The 20,427-nt window shown below is 43.0% G+C and overlaps 1 protein-coding gene across 3 annotated transcripts in view; it reads right to left on the reverse strand.

The window, feature by feature from the left end:
* SMC1B (structural maintenance of chromosomes 1B) overlaps positions 1-20,427 on the reverse strand; it is an 896,774-nt gene that overhangs the window by 674,789 nt on the left and 201,558 nt on the right. For all 3 annotated transcript variants that reach the window (XM_033952101.1, XM_033952100.1, XM_033952102.1), the window contains exons 6-7: positions 15,743-16,001; positions 9,712-9,852 (exon numbers count right to left, since the gene is read on the reverse strand). In XM_033952101.1, the coding sequence (XP_033807992.1) occupies positions 9,712-9,852; positions 15,743-16,001 (400 nt within the window). The remainder of the gene's footprint in view (positions 1-9,711; positions 9,853-15,742; positions 16,002-20,427) is intronic.

The following is a 20,427-nucleotide window of genomic DNA, read 5'->3' on the forward strand; positions in this document are numbered from 1 at the left end:
GAGGTTTCAGACAGAGGGAAGGAAAGAGAGGTGAGCAGAGTAGGAGGAGAAGGATCCAGAAGGATGGGTTCATGGTGGGGTGTTTGGTGTGAGAGAGTCTGCAGCGGGGGGGGATAGAGTTGGTTGAGGAAGGAGCAGGGGAAATTTAAGTCAGGCTGGCTAAGAGCAGGGGCAAGTAGGGGGAGAGCCTTATTTTTTTTTAATTTAATTTAATTTAATTTTATTTTTTTAGAACTAAGGGGGGCTATATCAGAGGGGACAATTGGCGTCTAGGCGCTTTCCATGTGGTGCCTAGAGTGGAGAGACTAGGGTCAGTAAGTGGGTAACGAGGGAGAATTGCACAGTTAAGGTATGTGTGTAGCCCAGGATGTGCTAGGGGAAATGGGGCAACCGAGAAAGTGGGAGACTAGTAAGAAACCTTTGGCTGAGGATACAGTTTGGTGCTGAACTAGGCAAAAACGGAGAAAAGTGTAGCATCTAAACAGGGGCAAGACAATGGTAAAATAAGGTACAATTTGGTGCTGAACTAGGCAAAAACAGAGAAAAGTTTGGCATCTAAACAGGAGCAAAGACAATTGTAAAATATGGTACAGTTTGGTGTTGAACAAAGCAAAAGCAGAGAAGAGTTTAGCATCTAAACAGGAGCAGGCAGTAGTACAATATGGTACAGAAAAGAATAGTAAAATATGGGCTGAAGTAGAGCTGGCTCTCAGAGTCAGCAGGGCAGGGCAGAACCTCCTGCTCGAATGGCGTCGGGTGGAAGAAGGAGGAACACGATGGAGGAAGCTTCCTCCTTCCTCTGCCTTGGAGGCGCTGGAGCGGAAAGAAAAAGCTTTCGGCGGCCCGCAGTGGGCTGAAGAGAGGCCGGGTCACGCTGGCCTTGTGCAGCCCTCGGATGGGCTGAAGTAGAGCTGGCTCTCAGAGTCAGCAGGGCAGGGCAGAACCTCCTGCTCTAATGGCGTCGGGTGGAGGAAGGAGGAACACGATGGAGGAAGCTTCCTCCTTCCTCTGCCTTGGAGGCGCTGGAGCGGAAAGAAAAAGCTTTCGGCGGCCCGCAGTGGGCTGAAGAGAGGCCGGGTCACGCTAGCCTTGTGCAGCCCTTGGATGGGCTGAAGTAGAGCTGGCTCTCAGAGTCAGCAGGGGAGGGCAGAACCTCCTGCTCGAATGGTCTCGATCATGTCACCACTCTCTCTGCATTTCTCGAGTGAGTACAGCTGCAACTTATCCAGCCGTTCCTCGTATGGGAGATCCTTGAGTCCCGAGACCATCTGGGTGGCCATTCTCTGGACCGACTCCAGTCTCAGCACATCCTTACGGTAATGCGGCCTCCAGAATTGCACACAGTATTCCAGGTGGGGCCTCACCATGGATCTATACAATGGCATAATGACTTCAGGTTTACGGCTGACGAAACTCCTGCGTATGCAACCTATGATTTGCCTTGCCTTGGATGAAACTTGCTCCACTTGATTGGCAGTCTTCATGTTCTCACTGACGATCACCCCTTAGTCTCGTTCTGCTTCAGTACTTGTTAGGATCTCGCCATTAAGGGTGTAAGTCTTGCATGGATTTTGGCTGCCCAGGTGCATGACTTTGCATTTTTTGGCATTGAAGCTGAGTTGCCAGGACCTAGACCAGCGCTCCAGTAGGAGTAGGTCGTGCATCATGTTGTCAGACATTGAATTTATGTCTGTTGTGCTCCCCTTAGTAAATCCATGTTGACGGGGATCCCGTAGATTTTCCTCATTCAGGATCGTATCCAATTGGCGTTTGATTAGAGTTTCCATTAGTTTGCACACTATTGATGTGAGACTCACCGGTCTGTAGTTTGCTGTCTCCATCTTGGAGCCTTTCTTGTGGAGTGGAATGACGTTAGCCGTCTTCCAGTCCAACGGGACGTTACCCGTACTAAGAGAGAGATTGAAGAGCGCGGATAGCGGTTCTGCCAAGACATCACACAACTCCCTGAGCACCCTGGGGTGTAGGTTGTCAGGCCCCATTGCCTTGTTAACCTTAAGCTTTGATAGCCCGCAGTAGACACCGCTGAGTGTAAACTCAAAATTACTAAACGGGTCATCTGCGTCAACCCTTGTCTGTAGGTGAGGGCCGAGTCCTGGTGCCTCGCGGGTGAAGACTGAGCAGAAGTATTCATTTAACAGTTGGGCTTTTTCCGAGTCCGCTTCAACATAGTCTCCGTCTGGTTTCCTAAGACGTACTATCCCGCCTGAGTTCTTATTTCTGTCACTGATATACCTGAAGAAGGATTTATCTCCTTTCTGGATGTTCTTCGCTAGAGACTCCTCCATGTGGAATTTGGCCTCCCTAACTGCTGTTTTGACGGCTTTTGACTTGGCCAGATAGACTTCCCTAGAGTCCTGTTTCCCTGATTGTTTGTAAGAGATGAATGCTTTTTTCTTCTCCTTGATGAGGTCCGAAATCTCTGCAGAGAACCACTGTGGCTTATTGTTCCTTCGCCGTTTACTTACTGATTTAACATAGCAGTTTGTTGCTTCTTGTATGGTGGCTTTCAAAGTCGACCACATTTCTTCCACGTTATCGGTTTCTGCTTGGCTTTGTAGTGCCTGGTGAACGAAGTCTCCCATCTCTTTGAAGTTTGTGTCCTTGAATTTGAGGACCTTGGTCAGTGTGGTAGATTTAGTGAAACCTTTCCTGAGATTGAACCATACCATGTTGTGGTCACTGGAGGCTAATGTGTCGCCCACCAAGACCTCTGTGACACTTTCTCCATTGGTAAGTATCAGGTCCAGTATTGCCTGATCCCTTGTTGGTTCCAACACCAGTTGCCTGAGTCTTGCTCCCTTCATAGAGTTTAATAGCCTCCTGTTGCTGCCGGAAGCAGAGGAAAGCGTGTCCCAATCCACATCAGGAATGTTGAAGTCACCTAACAATACTGTGTCACCACGCAAGGTGATATTCTCTATATCTCCGATTAATTCCATATCTAGGTCATGCTGTTGTCTTGGGGGTCTGTATATTACGCCAAGATACAGGCATTTGTCCTTCCCTCTGGCCAAATTTACCCAAAGGGATTCCCCAGTGTAGTGGACATCTGTGATTCTGGTGACCTTAATGTCATCTTTAGTATATAATGCTACACTTCCTCCCATTTTGCCCTCCCTGTCCTGGCGAAGCAAGTTGTAACCCAGTATGACCATGTCCCACCCGTGGGAGTCCGTGAGCCAGGTCTCAGATATCACCACCACATCCAGATCGGCATTCCTCATTTTTGTTTCTAATTCCAGGATCTTGTTTCCCAGACTGTGGGCGTTTACGTAAATAGCCCTCCATGTTGTATGTTGTTACGTCTCAATGGGGATGTTCCCGCTTGAGCTACTTGGACACCTTTAGCATTATTCACATGTTTTGTACTTTCCCTAGACCCATCCGTTGAAAATCAGGGGTGGGAAATTTCATGGCGACACCAGAAAATATTTCTTCACTGAAAGGGTGGTTGACTGCTGGAATAATCTTCCACAACAGGTAATTGAGGCCAGCAGCGTGCCAGATTTTAAGAAAAGATGGGATTGACATGTGGGATCTCTTCATGGAGGTATTTAGGGGGTGGGCCATTAGTGTGGGCAGACTAGATGGGTCGTGGCCCTTTTCTGTCGTCATTTTCTATGTTTCTACTCGCGGCTAGCCGCGGGTAACAACCACCGTGTCATTCTCTAGACCTGGGAAACAGGGAGAAGCCACTTCAGACAATAGACCAGCAAGCAGACAGCAAAGGAAGCAGCAGACAGAAGCAGGATGTTGAGCTACCCAATTTTCTGCACCGTTTGTCATATATCACTACCTCCCCTCTGGGAAGCAGTCTTATGAATGCACTCAATGCAAGGAACTGGAGGGCCTGAAGAAGCAAATCAGACTCCTGGAGGGCAGAGTACTAGAACTAGAAGCACTTTGAGCAGTTGAGGAGATAAGAGAGGCAGAAAACTTCATGACTGAGAGGAACGGTGAAGAAGTCAGGGAGTTAGAGAAGTTCATCAAGGAGGCATACAGAGAGGCTATGGTAAATCAACAGCATCAGAGGAACTTCCAAGATACACCTACAGTGAGTGAGGTCCACCTGGAGGACAACCACAAGAAAGGAATAGATGACACAGCAGCGGGACCTGGAAATAGTGGAGGAAACCCACAGGAAGACGAGTTCAGTGCAAGCCAATGCCAGGATGAGGAACGATGGAAGTGCACCGAGGATACGGACCTGTGGTTAGAGAGATGGACGTATACCAAGGACATGGACCTGCGGCTAGAGAGACATGAGAAAACAGAGATGACAGTATTCGTTGTGGGGGACTCCATCATCTGACAAGTCGACAGCCACATAGCAGGCGGAAGACAGGATTGGCTGGTGACCTGCCAACCAGGAGACAAGGTGGAGGATATAGTGAGCTGCATACGGCGGTGGTGATCCACGTTGCGACAAATGACATAAGCAACAGGAACTACAGCAGGGAAACACTGAAAGACCAGTTCCGGACATTAGGAAGGAAGCTGAAGATCAGAACGCTGAGGGTAGCGTTCTCGGAGATCTTGCCGGTACCCAGGGCCAACGGGAAGAGGTAGACGGAATTGCAAGCAGTCAACACATGGATGAGACGCTGGTGTGAAGAAGAAGGATTCCACTCTGTGCGCAACTGGACGATGTTCTGGGGGAAGAGCGAGCTATACAGCGGAGACGGAATGAGGCTACTTGCAAGCAACATCAAGCAAGAAATTGAGAAGTTTTTTAACTAATAAGAAGAGGAAAGCTGACAGTAGACCAAGAGTCGATGGTTCGGGAAACGGTATACCCAGAGGATAGTGTGCAGGAAGATTGCAGGGAAGGCTCACTGGATCATAGGCAAGATAGAAATCCCGATGGATCAAAAGGGATGGAAACGAGGGAGACAGAAGGGGGAAGAAAAAGTAAGAAAGAAACAGGCCACAAACTTAAGTGTATGTACACAAACGCAAGGAGCCTAAGAACTAAAATGGAAGAATTGGAAGCTATGGCACAAAAAGATAACCTGGACATCATCGGCATCACAGAAACATGGTGGAATGAGGACAACGTCTGGGACACTGTGCTACCGGGATACAAGCTATACCGCAGAGACAGAGTAGGACAAAAAGGTGGGAGGTATTGTCCTATACATAACATCGTGCTTCTTAACCACGTAACAATAAGTTCTACGCGATTTACAAAAGATTATAAACTAGAGACAATTTAAGAATGACAGAAAGAAATTATTTAACTAGCAGCATAGACAAATTGATAACCTAGCAACAGTAACCTAGCAGCAATAACAAAGTGAGAAAAGGCAGAGAGAAGATTATAAATTAATGACAATTTAAGAATGACAGAAAGAAATGATTTAACCAAGTATTTTGTAAAGAGATATGTTTTCAGTTGAGTTCTGAAATGTTATAACAGGCTCCAAGCAATAACAATCGAAAATCTCTGTTATGTGAAGCTGCTTGGAATGCTAAAGTATGGTCCAGAAATTTCTTGCTTTTGCAGCCCTGTACTGATTGGAAGGTAAACAGGATGTGAGATTTTCTACTATTTTTATACGATGCTAAAGAGAATCTATTAACCATATAAAACAGAACGGTACCATACATAACCTTATAGCAAAAGCAACCCAATTTAAACAAAACACGAGCCTCCACTGGCAGCCAATGCAACTCACAACAGAATGGAGTCACATGATCATATTTTTTAAGATCATAGATCATTCTAACCAGGAGAACACGCCGGAAATGAACAATAAGGTAGAGTCTCTATGTGCCAAAATACCGGAAACAAACGGAACAGAAACAAAGATCAGTATCTACTAGCGACCTCCAGGGCAGTCCGAAGAGACTGATAGAGAAATGACGAACGAGACTGAACTCAACTGAAAGGGAGGCAACGCAGTTATCATGGTTGACTTCAATTATCCGGGGATAGATTGGAACCTAGGCAACTCCAGCTGCAATAGGGAGACCAAGTTCCTGGATGCGGTAGGCGATTGCTTCCTGGAACAACTTGTCATGGAAAATATGAGAGGAAATGCAAATCTGGACTTATTTCTAAATGGACTAGCACAAGGTTAGAAGTAGAAGGGATGCTAGGAAAAAGTGATCACAATATGATCCACTTCAACCTTGAGAGGGAAAAGAGGATGAGAAGAAGAAGAAGAAGATCATAAAATCCTTGTCAAAGTCCTTGTGTGATACAGGTGAAGCAGGATAAGTCCTTTGGATAAAGGTGAAGTAACCAGACCTCACAGGAGAAAAACCCCCTCCCCTCCCTCTTGCTCTAATAAATCAGTATATTAACTGTAAAAGATATTTCATAACCCACTTGCCAGCTGGCCTATAGTGATTGAGAAATATTCTGTTTCTGATTTAGCTATGGTAAGCAAAAACTTGTAAGAAACAAGACTTAAATTCCGATGCATGGCACCTGGACGAATATTATGCAAAGAGTAACACAGCTCATGATCAGAAAAATAGAATTCTCAAGAATATTATTTAGCAAGATATATCATGTGTTACCATAGCAGAGAAGGAATTTGAGACTCGGAATTGCTTATATGGTAAAGGGAAAAGGGCATTTGCAGGAAAGGGTTAGGCCTTACGGTAGACTGAACAGACGTATAAGATGACACAAATAGATAAGCCAATAAATGAATCTACTTATGTAATGACGTATAAGAAAATAACCAATAAAGATGTACCATGTGATTTAGGCCAACGTGGTGTTGACCACCAAAAAATGTATAAAAACAGGCCTGTAAAACGGAAGTAAGCAGAACAGACATCAGAGGACCCTCAGGCCTGAGGATCACATCTGTTACATTATATGCTGAATGATTTGTTCTTGTAAGCTGTTACTGATTTGCTAATAAATATATACCTATTGAAACCAGTATATAGTGTGTGGAGTCTCCATTTCGAGGTAGGCCTAGACAGCGGCCTACTTCAACCTGGACACAGAAACAAAAAATCGATCCAAAATGACTGCCATGGCACTGAACTTCCGGAAAGGGAACTACGAAAGGGATGAGAATCATGGTGAGGACGAAGATTAGAAAGAGGATAAGCACTGTACATAAGCTAGAACAAGCATGGTCCCTTTTGAAGGAAACAGTCACTGAGGCGCAAAATTTATATCTACTGCATATCAACAAGGGTTCCAAGAGGAAAAAGAATAAGGAACTGATGTGGCTCACTGTAGCAGTGAAGGAAGCGATCAGAGACAAGAAGACTTCATTTAAGGAATGGAGAAGGACAAAAACAGATGAAAACTGGAAAAAGCACAAACATCAAAGTAAGTCCCTTATGGCAGTGAAAAGGGCCAAAAGAGACTATGAGGAAAAATAGCCAGGGAGGCAAAAAATTTTAAGTTGTTCTTTCGATATATTAAGGGGAAATGACCTGAGAAGGAAGTAGTGGGGCCATTAGATGACCATGGAATAAAAGGAGTACTAAAGGAGGACAAAGTCATCGCCGACAAACTGAACACATTTTTTGCGTCTGTATTTACCAAAGAGGATATATCCAATATACCAGAAGCCAACAGGGTATACACAGGAAATGAAGTCGGGAAACTGACAGGATCGACGATCAGCCTAGAAGAGGTATGCAAGCAGATTGATAGGCTTAAAAACGATAAATCCCTGGGCCCAGATGGCATACACCCAAGGGTGATCAAGGAACTGAAAGGGGTTATAGCTGAACTGCTTCAACTAATAGCCAATCTGTCAATCAAATCAGGAAAGATTCTGGAAGACTGGAAAGTGGTGAATGTTACGCCAATCTTCAAGAAAGGTTCAAGGGGAGATCCGGGAAACTACAGACCAGCGAGTCTGACTTCGGTACCGGGAAAGATGGTAGAGGCGCTGATAAAGGCTCATATCATTGATCACCTTGACAGACACAATCTGATGAGGACCAGCCAGCACGGCTTCAGCAAAGGAAGATCTTGCTTGACAAACTTCTTCAATGGAGTAAACAGGCAGATAGACAAGGGTGACCCGGTCGACATCATATATCTAGATGTTCAGAAGGCGTTCGACAAGGTTCCGCATGAACGTCTACTTCGAAAAATTGTGATCCATGGAAACGAGGATGATATACTCACATGTATTAAAAACTGGTTGGCAGATAGGAAACAGAGAGTGGGGGGTAAATGGACAATACTCAGACTGGAAAAGAGTCATGAGTGGATTGCCGTAGGGTTCGGTGCTCGGGCCCATGCCCTTCAACATATTTATAAACAACCTGGAAATTGGTACGACAAGTGAGGTGATTAAATCTGCCGACGATACAAAGTTATTCAGAGTAGAGAGGACACAGAAAAATTGCGAAGACCTACAAAGAGACATAAACATACTCGAGGAATGGGCCGCGAAATGGCAAATGAGATTCAACGTGGATAAGTGCAAGGTGATGCGTGTCAGTAACAAAAATCATATGCACGAATACAGGATGTCCAGTGCTGTACTCGGAGAGAGACTCCAGGAAAGAGACTTGGGAGTGCTTGTAGATAAGTCAATGAAGCCGTCCGCACAATGCGTGGCAGCGGCGGCGAAAAGGGTGAACAGAATGCTAGGAATGATTAAGAAGAGGATCACAAGCAGATCTGAGAAGGTTCTCATGCCGCTGTACAGGACCATGGTGCACCCCCACCTGGAATACTGCGTCCAGCACTGGTCGCCGTACATGAAAAAGGACATAGCACTACTCAAAAGGGTCCAGAGAAGAGTGACAAAAATGGTTAAGAGACTGGAGGAGTTACCGTACAATGAGAGGCTAGAGAAACTGGGCCTCTGCTCCCTTGAAAAGAGGAGACTGAGAGGGGACATGATCGAAACATTCAAGATATTAAAGGGAATTGGCTTAGTAGAGAAAGAGAGATTGTTCACCCTCTCCAAGGTGAAGAGAACAAGAGGGCACTCTCTAAAGTTAAAAGGGGATAGATTCCGTACAAATGTAAGGAAGTTCTTCTGCACCCAGAGTGGTAGAAATCTGGAACGCTCTTCCAGAGGCTGTTATAGGGAAGAACCCTCCAGGGATTCAAGAAAGGGTTAGATAAGTTCCTGCTGAACTAGAACGTACGCAGTTAAGGCTATACTCAAATAGGACACTGGTCTTTGACCTAAGGGCCGCCGCATGAGGGGACTGCTGGGCACGATGAACCACTGGTCTGACCCAGCAGCGACAATTCTTATGTTCTTATGCTCAAAAGGGTCGAACCTATGTTGAAAATAAGAAAAATATGTAGAGTAGAGCAGAAACACTTCTGCACAGTTTGCTTGCAGAAAGAAAAATGATAGGGGGCTGTGTGTTCCTCTGTAATATGGGAGGAGTTAAAAACAATGTGTGTGGCTTTCTGCAAGACCTGATTGGTAGGTATAGATTGAACACCAATCGTACAGACTCCAGAATGGATGTAACAGAATGTCATGTAAGAGTCATTAATACATAAAAGGCAAAAATGTTACATGTAAGACCTGACAAGAGAATGGGGGGAGGCTCTGGGTGAGAGAAGACTACAAAAAGTAGTCTTTTTGCCAGTGTCAGAAACAGTTTTATTTAAAATTTGGGGAATTTTATTGCTTAAAACCTATAATCAGAAATCCAAATTATAATCCATGACAAGTTTCTGGAAAATAAGAATAAAAGTCTTTTAATAAGTTATTTGCATTCCAGTACCTCCAACTCCTTTTGTCTTCTTTGCTCAAGCACAGTCCTTTCTTGATCTGCTTTTAATTCCCACTGCAGTTTTTCCAATTCATGCGCCAGTATTGCTACTTTCTTTCTTACTAGTTCTTTAAGTTGCTTGTACTGTTCCAGCTATACAGTATATGCAAAGAAAAAATAACTATTAGCATTTAGACATCAATGAAAATAAAAGACAATTATGAGATATTATTATAAAGATTTTTCTGAATGTAAAGTCTGTTTTACAGACAGAAGGCAGCTTTTATAAAATTACACAAGTATATACTGTACATGCAAAGTATAAATATATATATACTAGTCTTTAAGCCCATTACATTAATGGGTGCTAGAATATATGTCTGTCTTTCTTTCTGTCTCTCTCCCTACCCCTGTCTTTCTTTCTGTCTGTCTCACTCCTTGGCCCTCTTTGTCTGTCTGTCTTTCTGTCTCTCTCCCTGCCCCTGTGTCTTTCTTCCTTTCTTTCTGTCTCCCTCCCTACTTCCCTGTGCAGCAGCCGCAGCATTCCCTCTTCCTCCATTTCCTTATGCACCAGCATTTTTTCCCTCCCCCCTATTTCCATGTGCAGAAGCCGAAGCAGCATTCCCTCCCCTTCCATTTCCTTGTGCAGCAGCATTTTTTCTCTCCCCCCCACTTCCCTGTGCAAAAGCCGAAGCAACATTCCCTCCCCCTCCATTTTCTTGTGCATCAGCATTTTTTTCCATCCCTCCCACTTCCCTGTGCAGCAGCCGCAGCATTCCCTCCCCCTTCATTTCTTTGTGCAGCAGCATTTTTTCCCTCCCCCCACTACCCTGTGCAAAAGCCGAAGCAGCATTCCCTCCCCTTCCATTTCCCTGTGCAGCAGCATTTTTCCCTACCCCCCCCCACATCCCTGTGCAGCAGCCACAGCATTCTCTCCCCCTCCATTTCCCTGTGCAGCAGCAGGATTTCTCCATCCCCCCTAATCTTCCCGCGGTTTGACCGGCTCCCTTGCCGGAGTTATTTTTAAGTTTAAAGGTGCCAGGGCTGCTCCTCTAACGATCCCCGCCTGCATCGGAAGTCTTCTCTGACGCAGGTGCGGCTCGTGAGAGGAGCCGCAGCGGCACTTGTAAACTGAAAAATAACTCCGGCAAGGGAGCCGGCCAACTGGCAGTTCAATGAGAGCCATAGCTTCAAAACGGAGCCCCCTGTCGGGCAGTGGATTTGCTCACCTTTGTAAAGCTTGGGATTTTTGAAGCTTCGGTCTGGCCTGCTCCCTGCGTGCCTTGCCGTAGTGTATTTTTTAGTTGAAAGACGCAGCGGCTGCTCCTCTCATGATCCCCACCTGCGTCGGAAGTCCGACGCAGGCGGGGATCGTAAGAGGAGCCACCGCCGTGTCTTTCAACTTAAAAATACACTACGGCAAGGCGAGCAGGGAGCAGGCCAGATCGAACAACAGCACAGAAAACAGAACCCTAAGCACGCATGCGCACTCCTACCTGCCGGAGACCTACAGCTCACAGAAAACGTAACACGCAGGTAACAGTGCGCATGCGCGCTTAGGGTTTTATTTTTCTATGATCTACATCAGTATCTCTCAAACTGTGTGCCACGGCACAATGGTGTGCCCCAAAAAGATTCTGGGTGTGCCACGAGAGATTCCAGAATTTTACTTTATTTTTAAAAATTCCCTTCATAAGTACGCAAGAGTCTGTCAATGTTATAGGCATCTGTGTATGTAAGGATACAACCGCCCAGACAAACATCATTCTTTGAAATGATTGGTCCTTGAAAACAAATGGCAAGTAATTTTAGCTTTAATTTCTATGTAGTAGATATTTTAACTTAAGCAACAAAGCAATCAAGGCTTTGTTATTGTTTGAATCTTCCTATTTTTGTGAACTTGGATTTTCAGCTCTGAAGAAATTAAATTGAAAAAAAAAGAGAATGATGCAGATTGTGGATGATGAAATACAAGTTTGCTTGTCAACAATCGAGCCATGTTTTGAGTCAATTTGCACTCAAAAACAAGAACATCCATTGCATTGATTAGCAATTCTATTCTATTTACTTTAGATTCACTGTTGTTACAATTATCCATATGTAACAAAGAACTTTAAACAAATAACTCTTAAATTTAACCGCCCTTTTTTTTTTTTTTTTACACAAAAGCGCAGAAGAGGTTTTTAGCGCTGGCTGGTACACTGAATGCTCTGTGCTGCTCCGACAGTCATAGAGTTCCTATGAGTATCGGAGCAGCGCAGAGCATTCAGTGCGCTGGCTGGCGCTAAAAACCTCTTTCGTGCTTTTTTTAAAAGGGGGGGAGAGTTAATTTTTTGTTGGTTTTGCAATTTTATATTTCATTTATAATGTACCGTGAAAAACATTTGCTCCATTTAGTGTGCCAGAGCCTTATTGGAATACACTCACTCATAGACAATGTAGTCTGGTACTCAATGCATGAATTTGTATATATCAGATTCAAAATTGTGAGTCAATCGAGCGCCATTTCTAAATTTGCCATTGTTCACAGTCTGCTGGGAGGCTTTCAATGTAAATCGAGCAGAGAGAAGCAGCGGATCATTTGGAACTTTACAGCATGTGAATTTATCTACAACACTTTTTTGATAGTATTCCAGCAGATAAGTACTGTGCTCTATTATTCTTTAAATCCAGCAAAGTTGCGACTATTGATTTTGTTGCCATTTGCGGCATAGGCAAGAACTTTGGATGCTGCATTACCCTTCTATGATTGACCCTTTTCAAGCACTTTTATTTTTGTGCACTAAAAAAGATTTCACATTGATTTTCTATATTGGGGTAAGGTCCTGGGTGTACTATTGAGGCAGCAGTGCTCAGAGGGAGGTTTCCCGAGGCAACCTGTGAAAACTGAGGACCTGCCCTTTACATTCAAATATTTAATTACTGGTTTTGAGGGGATCACGTGACACCATGCTCCAAGGAGGTCGCTGATTGCAACCTCTCAGACCGCCAACCTGATTAATCCTGATTTTTTATGCTTTTTGCCTTTTCTTCCGGGTGTAAACAACGGGTGCTTATCTCCGGACTCTCTGAGCTTTGCCCCCGCCAGTCTATTACCAGTGGATGGCCACTAAACACCTCAAGAAAGACAAGGAGCGCTGTGCAGCTGAAGATAAAGTGGCGCATATCTCCAGCTCAGCAGGTCCCTCTATGGCTTCCTCCTGGGTATCCAAAATCATAGCCGAGGTCAGCAATATTGGAAAAGAGATTGCAGCCGATTGATTCTAAACTAGAATCTTTGCAAGGTAAACTGGATGGAATGAGCAGCGATCTTACTGCCTTTCAACAGCGGGTGAGTGATGCGGAAGACCATGCAAGTGTCGTCGAATCAAATCAGGCACAATACTTGTGCAGGTTGGAGGCTCTGGAGGAAAGCATCGAGGACCTCAAAAAATGCGCTAGGCGTAATAACCTACGGTTTGTGGTATTTCCAGAGACCATGCTGGACCAGAACCTTCAAGTCTTCTTTGAGCGTTGGCTGCCCAAATCTTTTGGGCTCCCAGAGACTCTAGGCCCCCATCGTATGGAGAGAGCTCACCAGATTGGAATACAGCAAGAGTGGGCTGCTTAACCACAACAAACAAAACAGAAGACTGCAGACCTTGTACACGATGCAGGCAGACTTTATTTATGATAAGTAAATCATTAATTAAAAACCTCTTTCTAGGCAACCTTGCCTAGAAAGAGGTTTTTAATTAATGATTTACTTATCATAAATAAAGTCTGCCTGCATCGTGTACAAGGTCTGCAGTCTTCTGTTTTGTTTGCTTTGGATTTTTTACTGCAGACAGTTGGACCTCTGACTCCTATTTTTGGTTGTGTCTGCTTAACCACAAGTCATCATTTTGAAGGTCTTCAACTTTGCACACAAGACTGCTGTGATAACCGTATACTCTGCTTTCAGGACTATTCTTCTAGGGTGGCCCAACACTACTGCTTTGGACCTCTGTGGGGGAGAGTTCAAACTATTAAAATGATGATATTACCTATGGTTTATTATCAAATGAGTATAATACCAATCTTTTTTCATGGGTCCTTTTATAAAAAAACTTAACGGTATCCTTATGAAATTTATTTGGCAAGGTAAAATGCATAGAATTGCTTTAGTATCTCTTCAAAAACCAATTGAGGAGGGTGGGGTAAATTTTCCTAATTTTTATAAGTATCATCAAGCCTATATTTTACGTCAAGGTATGTATTGGACCTTCCCAGAACTCTTTGAAAATGAACCGGATTGGCTTTATTTAGAATGGCGTCTCTTGTTTCCCTTAAATTTGGTTCATGTGCCTAGTATTAGAATACCTAGAAGATATAAGGAGAACAGAATTTTATCAGATACATGGAAAACATTGAGATATATTAGCAATTTAACACCTATTCCAATAAGTAAATCTACAAATCGATCTTTATGGATTCATTCCAAGATTCAAATTGGCGGATCTAAAATCTTATGGAAAACCTGGATCATTGCAGGCATTTGAACTCTAAATGACGTAATTTCAGATGGTAAACTGCTTGAATTTTCACAGCTGCAACATAGATTCGGTCTTAATAAATCACAAAGTTTTAAATGGTTGCAGCTGAAGCAGGCTATTCAGGTAGGGTTCCCTGAATGAAAAAATCTGAATAATCAATATAGTCTGGAGTTCCTTTGTTTTCAAGCGGATTTCCTGGGACATCAAGCCGCTTTGTGGTATAAATTATTATCTGAATATGTGAATAAAAAACCAAAAAATGGTCTTAGAGACATTTGGAGTATTGAGATAAGGTAGCAAATTTCTGCATCTCAATGGCCACAAATTTGGTCTTGGAGAATGAGATGTACAATGTCAGCATCTATGAGGCAAACTTGGTCCTTTTTGATGCATAGAGCTTTTTGGACCCCAGTTCGTTTGCAAAAGTTAGATAGATCTAAGTCTAATAAATGCTGGCATTGTAATCTGGAAGTAGGGATATTGGATCATTTGCTTTTTTACTGTCCTTGTATTAAATTATTTTGGAATTCCAATTTGGACGCAGGTTAACCGTTTACTTGAAAATCATGTTGCTTTGTCTTGTGATACTATTCTGTTTGGCATGGCTATGAGGAAAAAAAGTCAAATTTTATCTTATAATAACAAACTTCTATTAATAATGACAGGGGTGGCAATTCAGCACATTAAGGCTAATTGGAAAAATTATTCAAATCTTAATTATTCTTTTTGGTGGAATTCACTTTGTCACATTTTTTAAATGGAAAGAGCAATTGCTGTACAGAAAGGTAATTAGAACAACTTTATAACGATCTGGGGGCCATTAGAGAATTATTGTAATGAATGAACATCGTTTTCCTTTCTGATGGATACATGTATTTTATTGGGGGTGGGGGGAAATTGGATGATTAATATTTTTATTTAATGATTGTATTTCTGTATGTATTATGAAAATTTTCATTGAAGAATTGTTGGGTGGGGGGAAAGGGTTATAATTTCTACTTTAATGGATTATATGTATAAGAATGTCAAGCGCTGTATATTTTTTTTAGTAATGTAATGTTTTAATATTAATCACTTGTTTGTCAGTTTTAAAATGAATAAAGAATTAAAAAAAAAAAGAAAATGAGTAAAGGAAGGAACTGCAGGACAGAGAGATGCCACAGGGGACAGAGGGAGGGAAGGAAGGAGAGAGAGGACTGAGTACAAACTAATCAATTTATACAGGTTTATAAGACTTACCATATATACTTGAATATATACCCACCCAAATATAATATAAACTGAGATCTCTCAGTTTATATTCCAATGGGTTTATTCAAGTATACTGTATACATTGTCTTATAAACTGATCAGGCTCTTGTCTAGAAGCTATTCTTATTCCTATAATAAATTGTACAAGAAAAGAGAGCATACCATTTATTTTTACTGCAAGTAAATCCAAAATGTTTTACTGAAAGATAACTTAAAGCTTGAAGCTTGCAAATTTTAAAAATTGTGCAGTTTTATGATGCTAATATTTTATAATTCACCTGACTTTCTTCCAGGTCAACATCTCTGCCTCTGCTCATTATTTCCTTCTCTACAGAGCTTTCAAAGTTTCTCCATGCTTCTTCAATATCTGCTATTTCAGTTTCCATTTCTTGAATGTCTTGGAACTGTTTAGCAAAGTGTATCTCATTAGTCACAAGGGATTTCTTGGCTGCCTCTATTTTCCTGATGTGGTGAGCTGTGTTCTCTTTAGCTTTAATATACTGAGGTCTTATATGATTCAATGTCATTTCATGAACTCTAGGGGGGAAAAAAGACACCATACATTCTTTTATTAGTTATGAACTTACTGAAAGTATTATAGGAAATGGTTATATCCTTATTTGCAAGGTTTTATCTTTATGCAGAAGCAGTTAATCAATCCATGTGAAGAGAAGGATTAAAATACATTTCCTTAAGAACCTATGTTAGTAGAAGGACTTCATAAAACAGAAATGAAAATGAATTAACATCTATGTGCCACTTTGCATCAATAATTAACATGAAATTAAGTGAAATTATTTCTATCTATTATTTGGTCTAATGATAGCAACTTAATAGAGTTAAACACACGATTTCTCACAGGCATTCCAGAAAAACCTGAGTTTGCAATCAGGAATTCGCATAAAAACAGATAAGTATCCAGTTTAACAATCAAATAAGTAAAGGTGATAAAGGTCAACTCCTAAAAGAAGGGGAAAGAGTTGGGCTGTCAGGCCCCATTGAACAAAACAGTCAGAGGATAAGTAAAGTAACTTAACTGTAACAAATTGTTCATCAAAGATGGTACAATATCAGCTCTCACCTAAGGGTGACTCCATCAGATGGAGCACCAGACAAAACATTAACTAATCTTCCAGCACACTCATATTCTCTAGTGAGCATTAGCAGAACAGCCTAGACCAGTGTTCTTCAACCTTTTGACACCTATGGACCGGCAGAAATAAAAGAATTATTTTGTGGACCGGCACTGGTCCACGGATAGACGGTTGAAGTCATGGGCCATACCCCGCCCATCTTTGCCCAATCTCCGCCCCAGACCCCGCCCCCATAATAGTACTAATTGTAACACCATTTTTTCCATTCATTTTTCATATATACACACCCACCCACAAATAATATATAATCTTATTAACAATACATAATAGTTAACCACAAAATTAAACTACACAAAGCACACAGTATGCTTCTCAACATTCATTCCTACCAGAAAACAGATAACCCCATGCAAATACAGGACCAAAAACTAAAAGTACTAATATATACAAACAAAACTCTAAGACTCTGCATGCAGTACAATCCCAGAGAAAAAGACTCTGCATGCAGTACAATCCCAGAGAAAAGAAACAAATGCATTTCTTCCTGAATAGTGCAAAATACAGACAGCAGATGTAAATTCTCAAAATTGACACAATTCAATCACTAAATTTAAGACTAAAATCATTCCCCTACCTTTGTTGTCTCCCTCCATGCTGTGCCTTACTTTCTGGCCTGCTTCCGCCTGGCCATTTTATGCCGCCCTCGGTGTTATCTTCGGACCGGCTCCCTCTTCCTCAGAGCTGCAGTGTACAAAGCAGCGGGCAGCGGCTCCTCACGTGTCCCGTGCCTCATCTGGAAGCCTTCCCTCTGACGTTGCAACATCAGAGAGAAGGCTTCCAGTTCAGGCGCAGGATGCATGTTGGAGCTGCTGCCCGCTGCTTTGTGCCCTGCAGCACTGAGGAAGAGGGAGTCGGCCCGAAGATAACGCTGCATCAATTGCACCACGGACTGGCAGCTGAAGAACACTGTCTCGGGCCCGATGCATGTGCTGGCCCTGCGGACCGGCAGGAAATTTCTGTGGACCGGCACGAGTCCACAGACTGGCGATTGAAGAACACTGGCCTAGACCATAGTAGTCAAACAGGACCTCATGCCCATAGGTTGAATACAAAGCTATCAATGGAGAATCCAACTACCTAGGGATCTAAGTGGATTTTGTGAGTGTAAATATCTTTAGCTGTTTTCCAGTCCAGGGAGACTCTTCCCGTGCTTAGGGAGAGATTGAAGAGCACGGATAATGGTTCCGCCAGGACTTCACTCAACTCTCTTTTTTTTTTTTTATTCTTTATTTATCATTTTAAAAATTTTAACAAAATCAAAACATTTTGTACAGAAAGATTGTCAGATCGATCACAAAATAATAAGTAAATTATTAACATAATAAGAACAAAATTCAACTCGGACAATCTCAAGTCCTCAATAATTGTGTGATCCAAGATATATATAAGAGTGAACTTTTAAGGAAATCAATTATAAATTCTATATAATAAAGAACAGTATCATGTGTCTGACTTGAGGAATTATTCTATTACCAAGTCCAACAATTACTTAGTTGTTATTGTGGTAGTTGTTGTTATACCCTCTTTTTCCAGACGTTTCAGTGTCAGAAAAGCTGTAAGTTGAGATGGCTCAAAAAACACATACTTATTATCTCGATATCTTACTATACATTTACATGGGAAACGTAAAAAGAAAATGCCACCCAGCTGTGTAACTCCTGCTTTCAACAAAAGAAACTGACGTCTACGATTCTGAGTTTCTCTACTAACATCTGGAAACATTTGAATTTTCAAACCCAGAAACTCCTTACTCTTGTTTCTAAAGAACATTTTCAAAATCCAATCTTTATCCGGCAACAATGCCACAGATAGTATAAGTGTTGCTGGTTCAACCAAATCTTTATCTGATGTTTCCAAAATTGCTGTCAAGTTTTGTTGAAGGTCTTGTATTTCCTGTCTCTTATCCTCCGAATGTTGACCCCTTACATTCATAGGCAAATAATATGCTCGAGTGAGAGGAGGCAATGATTCCTCAGGAATATTAAATATCTCCATGAAGTACCTTTTTATCATCTCTCTCGGATTTACTGATAAGATTTTAGGAAAATTCAACAGTCGTAGATTATTAGTCCGATAGTTATTTTCCATAATTTCCAATTTTTTTCTAATACTTTGATTATCTTTTATTATTGTAGATTGAACTTGTTTAATCATTTTCACTTCATTTTCAATACCTCCCAATTTTTCTTTGACATTAGAAATTTCCTGTTTATTTTCCTCTATTGTCTGTTTTTGAATTTTTATATTCTTTTCACCTTCTTTAATTTGTTTAGTTAGTGAGTCTCCCAGTTTGGAAACTAAGTCCCAAATTGAATCAAGAGTCACTTCAGCTGGTTTCTCATATTTAAAGAAAGTCTCATGTAAAGTTGGGGAAGACTCACCTTGACTGCCTTCTGTCTGTTGGTCTGGATTTTTTCCTCCTTCTGCTCTATCCGCTGGAACCATCTCTGGACTTAACAAAGCCATAGAGACTTCACCTTGCTGGCTCCCTGATGTTACAGCCTCATGATCAGAGAGTGCTGCTACTTCTGGCCCACTCCTTTCACATGGGGAACTCGCACTCAGCGGTGGGGGAGGTGGACTCCTCTGGTCGGGGCTCAGCGTGGTATCCAGCCCAAGGACTTCCGATCCGGCGTCACTCCACGTCGCAGAGTCCAGCGGGCGATTCCCCGAACCTACTGACTCCCTCTGAAGACGCTGAAGAAAATGTTCAATTGAAGCGAGAGGGGGATGTTCAAGACGTCGTGAGGCTGCAGCGGCGCTCTTACCCCGTCTCTTCGGCATCGCGACTGACAAATAGTCTGATCGCTGTTGAAATATAATCAATCGTGTTCTCAGCGTCTCGCCAGTCACTGGTACAAATCAAATCATATATCCTGGATCTGAAGATCTCCTGTATTCGTTCCTATATTCCAATAGGCAAATCAATAATCTTCAATTCCCTGGCTCCTCGTGGCTCCAAGGGGCTCCCAAGGGGCCTAGCGAGCCCCTTAGGGCACGCCCCTTGGAGCCACGCCCTGCGGCCGCGCGGCTGCGGCCGCAACCGCGGCGGCGTTCTGTTTTAAATTGTTGGAGACGGACCCGGTGACGTCAGGGGTCCGTCTCTGAAGATGCCTGCTAGTACCCAGTGGAAAAAAGCAGAACCGCTGCTACAGGAAGCCAGGGAGAGAGGCACAATCCCCTCAGGTGAAACACTCCGATGCAGGAGATCTCCCGAGTCTCCCGCGGCGGCGTTCTGTTTTAAATTGTTGGAGACGGACCCGGTGACGTCAGGGGTCCGTCTCTGAAGATGCCTGCTAGTACCCAGTGGAAAAAAGCAGAACCGCTGCTACAGGAAGCCAGGGAGAGAGGCACAATCCCCTCAGGTGAAACACTCCGATGCAGGAGATCTCCCGAGTCTCCCGCGGCGGCGTTCTGTTTTAAATTGTTGGAGACGGACCCGGTGACGTCAGGGGTCCGTCTCTGAAGATGCCTGCTAGTACCCAGTGGAAAAAAGCAGAACCGCTGCTACAGGAAGCCAGGGAGAGAGGCACAATCCCCTCAGGTGAAACACTCCGATGCAGGAGATCTCCCCTTCACTCAACTCTCTGAGCACCCTGGGGTGTAGGTTGTCTGGTCCCATGGCTTTGTTTGCTTTGAGTCTTGAAAGTTCGTAGTAGATGCTACTGGGCGTAAACTTGAAGTCTTGAAGCGGGTCTTTCTGGCTTTCCCTTGTCCGTAAATGTGGACCGGATCCCGGCGCCTCACAGGTGAAGACCGAGCAGAAGTATTCATTTAGAAGTTCAGCCTTAGTGGAATCCGATTCTGCA

Source organism: Geotrypetes seraphini, chromosome 7, assembly GCF_902459505.1.
Source record: "Geotrypetes seraphini chromosome 7, aGeoSer1.1, whole genome shotgun sequence".
Taxonomy (NCBI): Eukaryota; Metazoa; Chordata; class Amphibia; order Gymnophiona; family Dermophiidae; genus Geotrypetes; species Geotrypetes seraphini.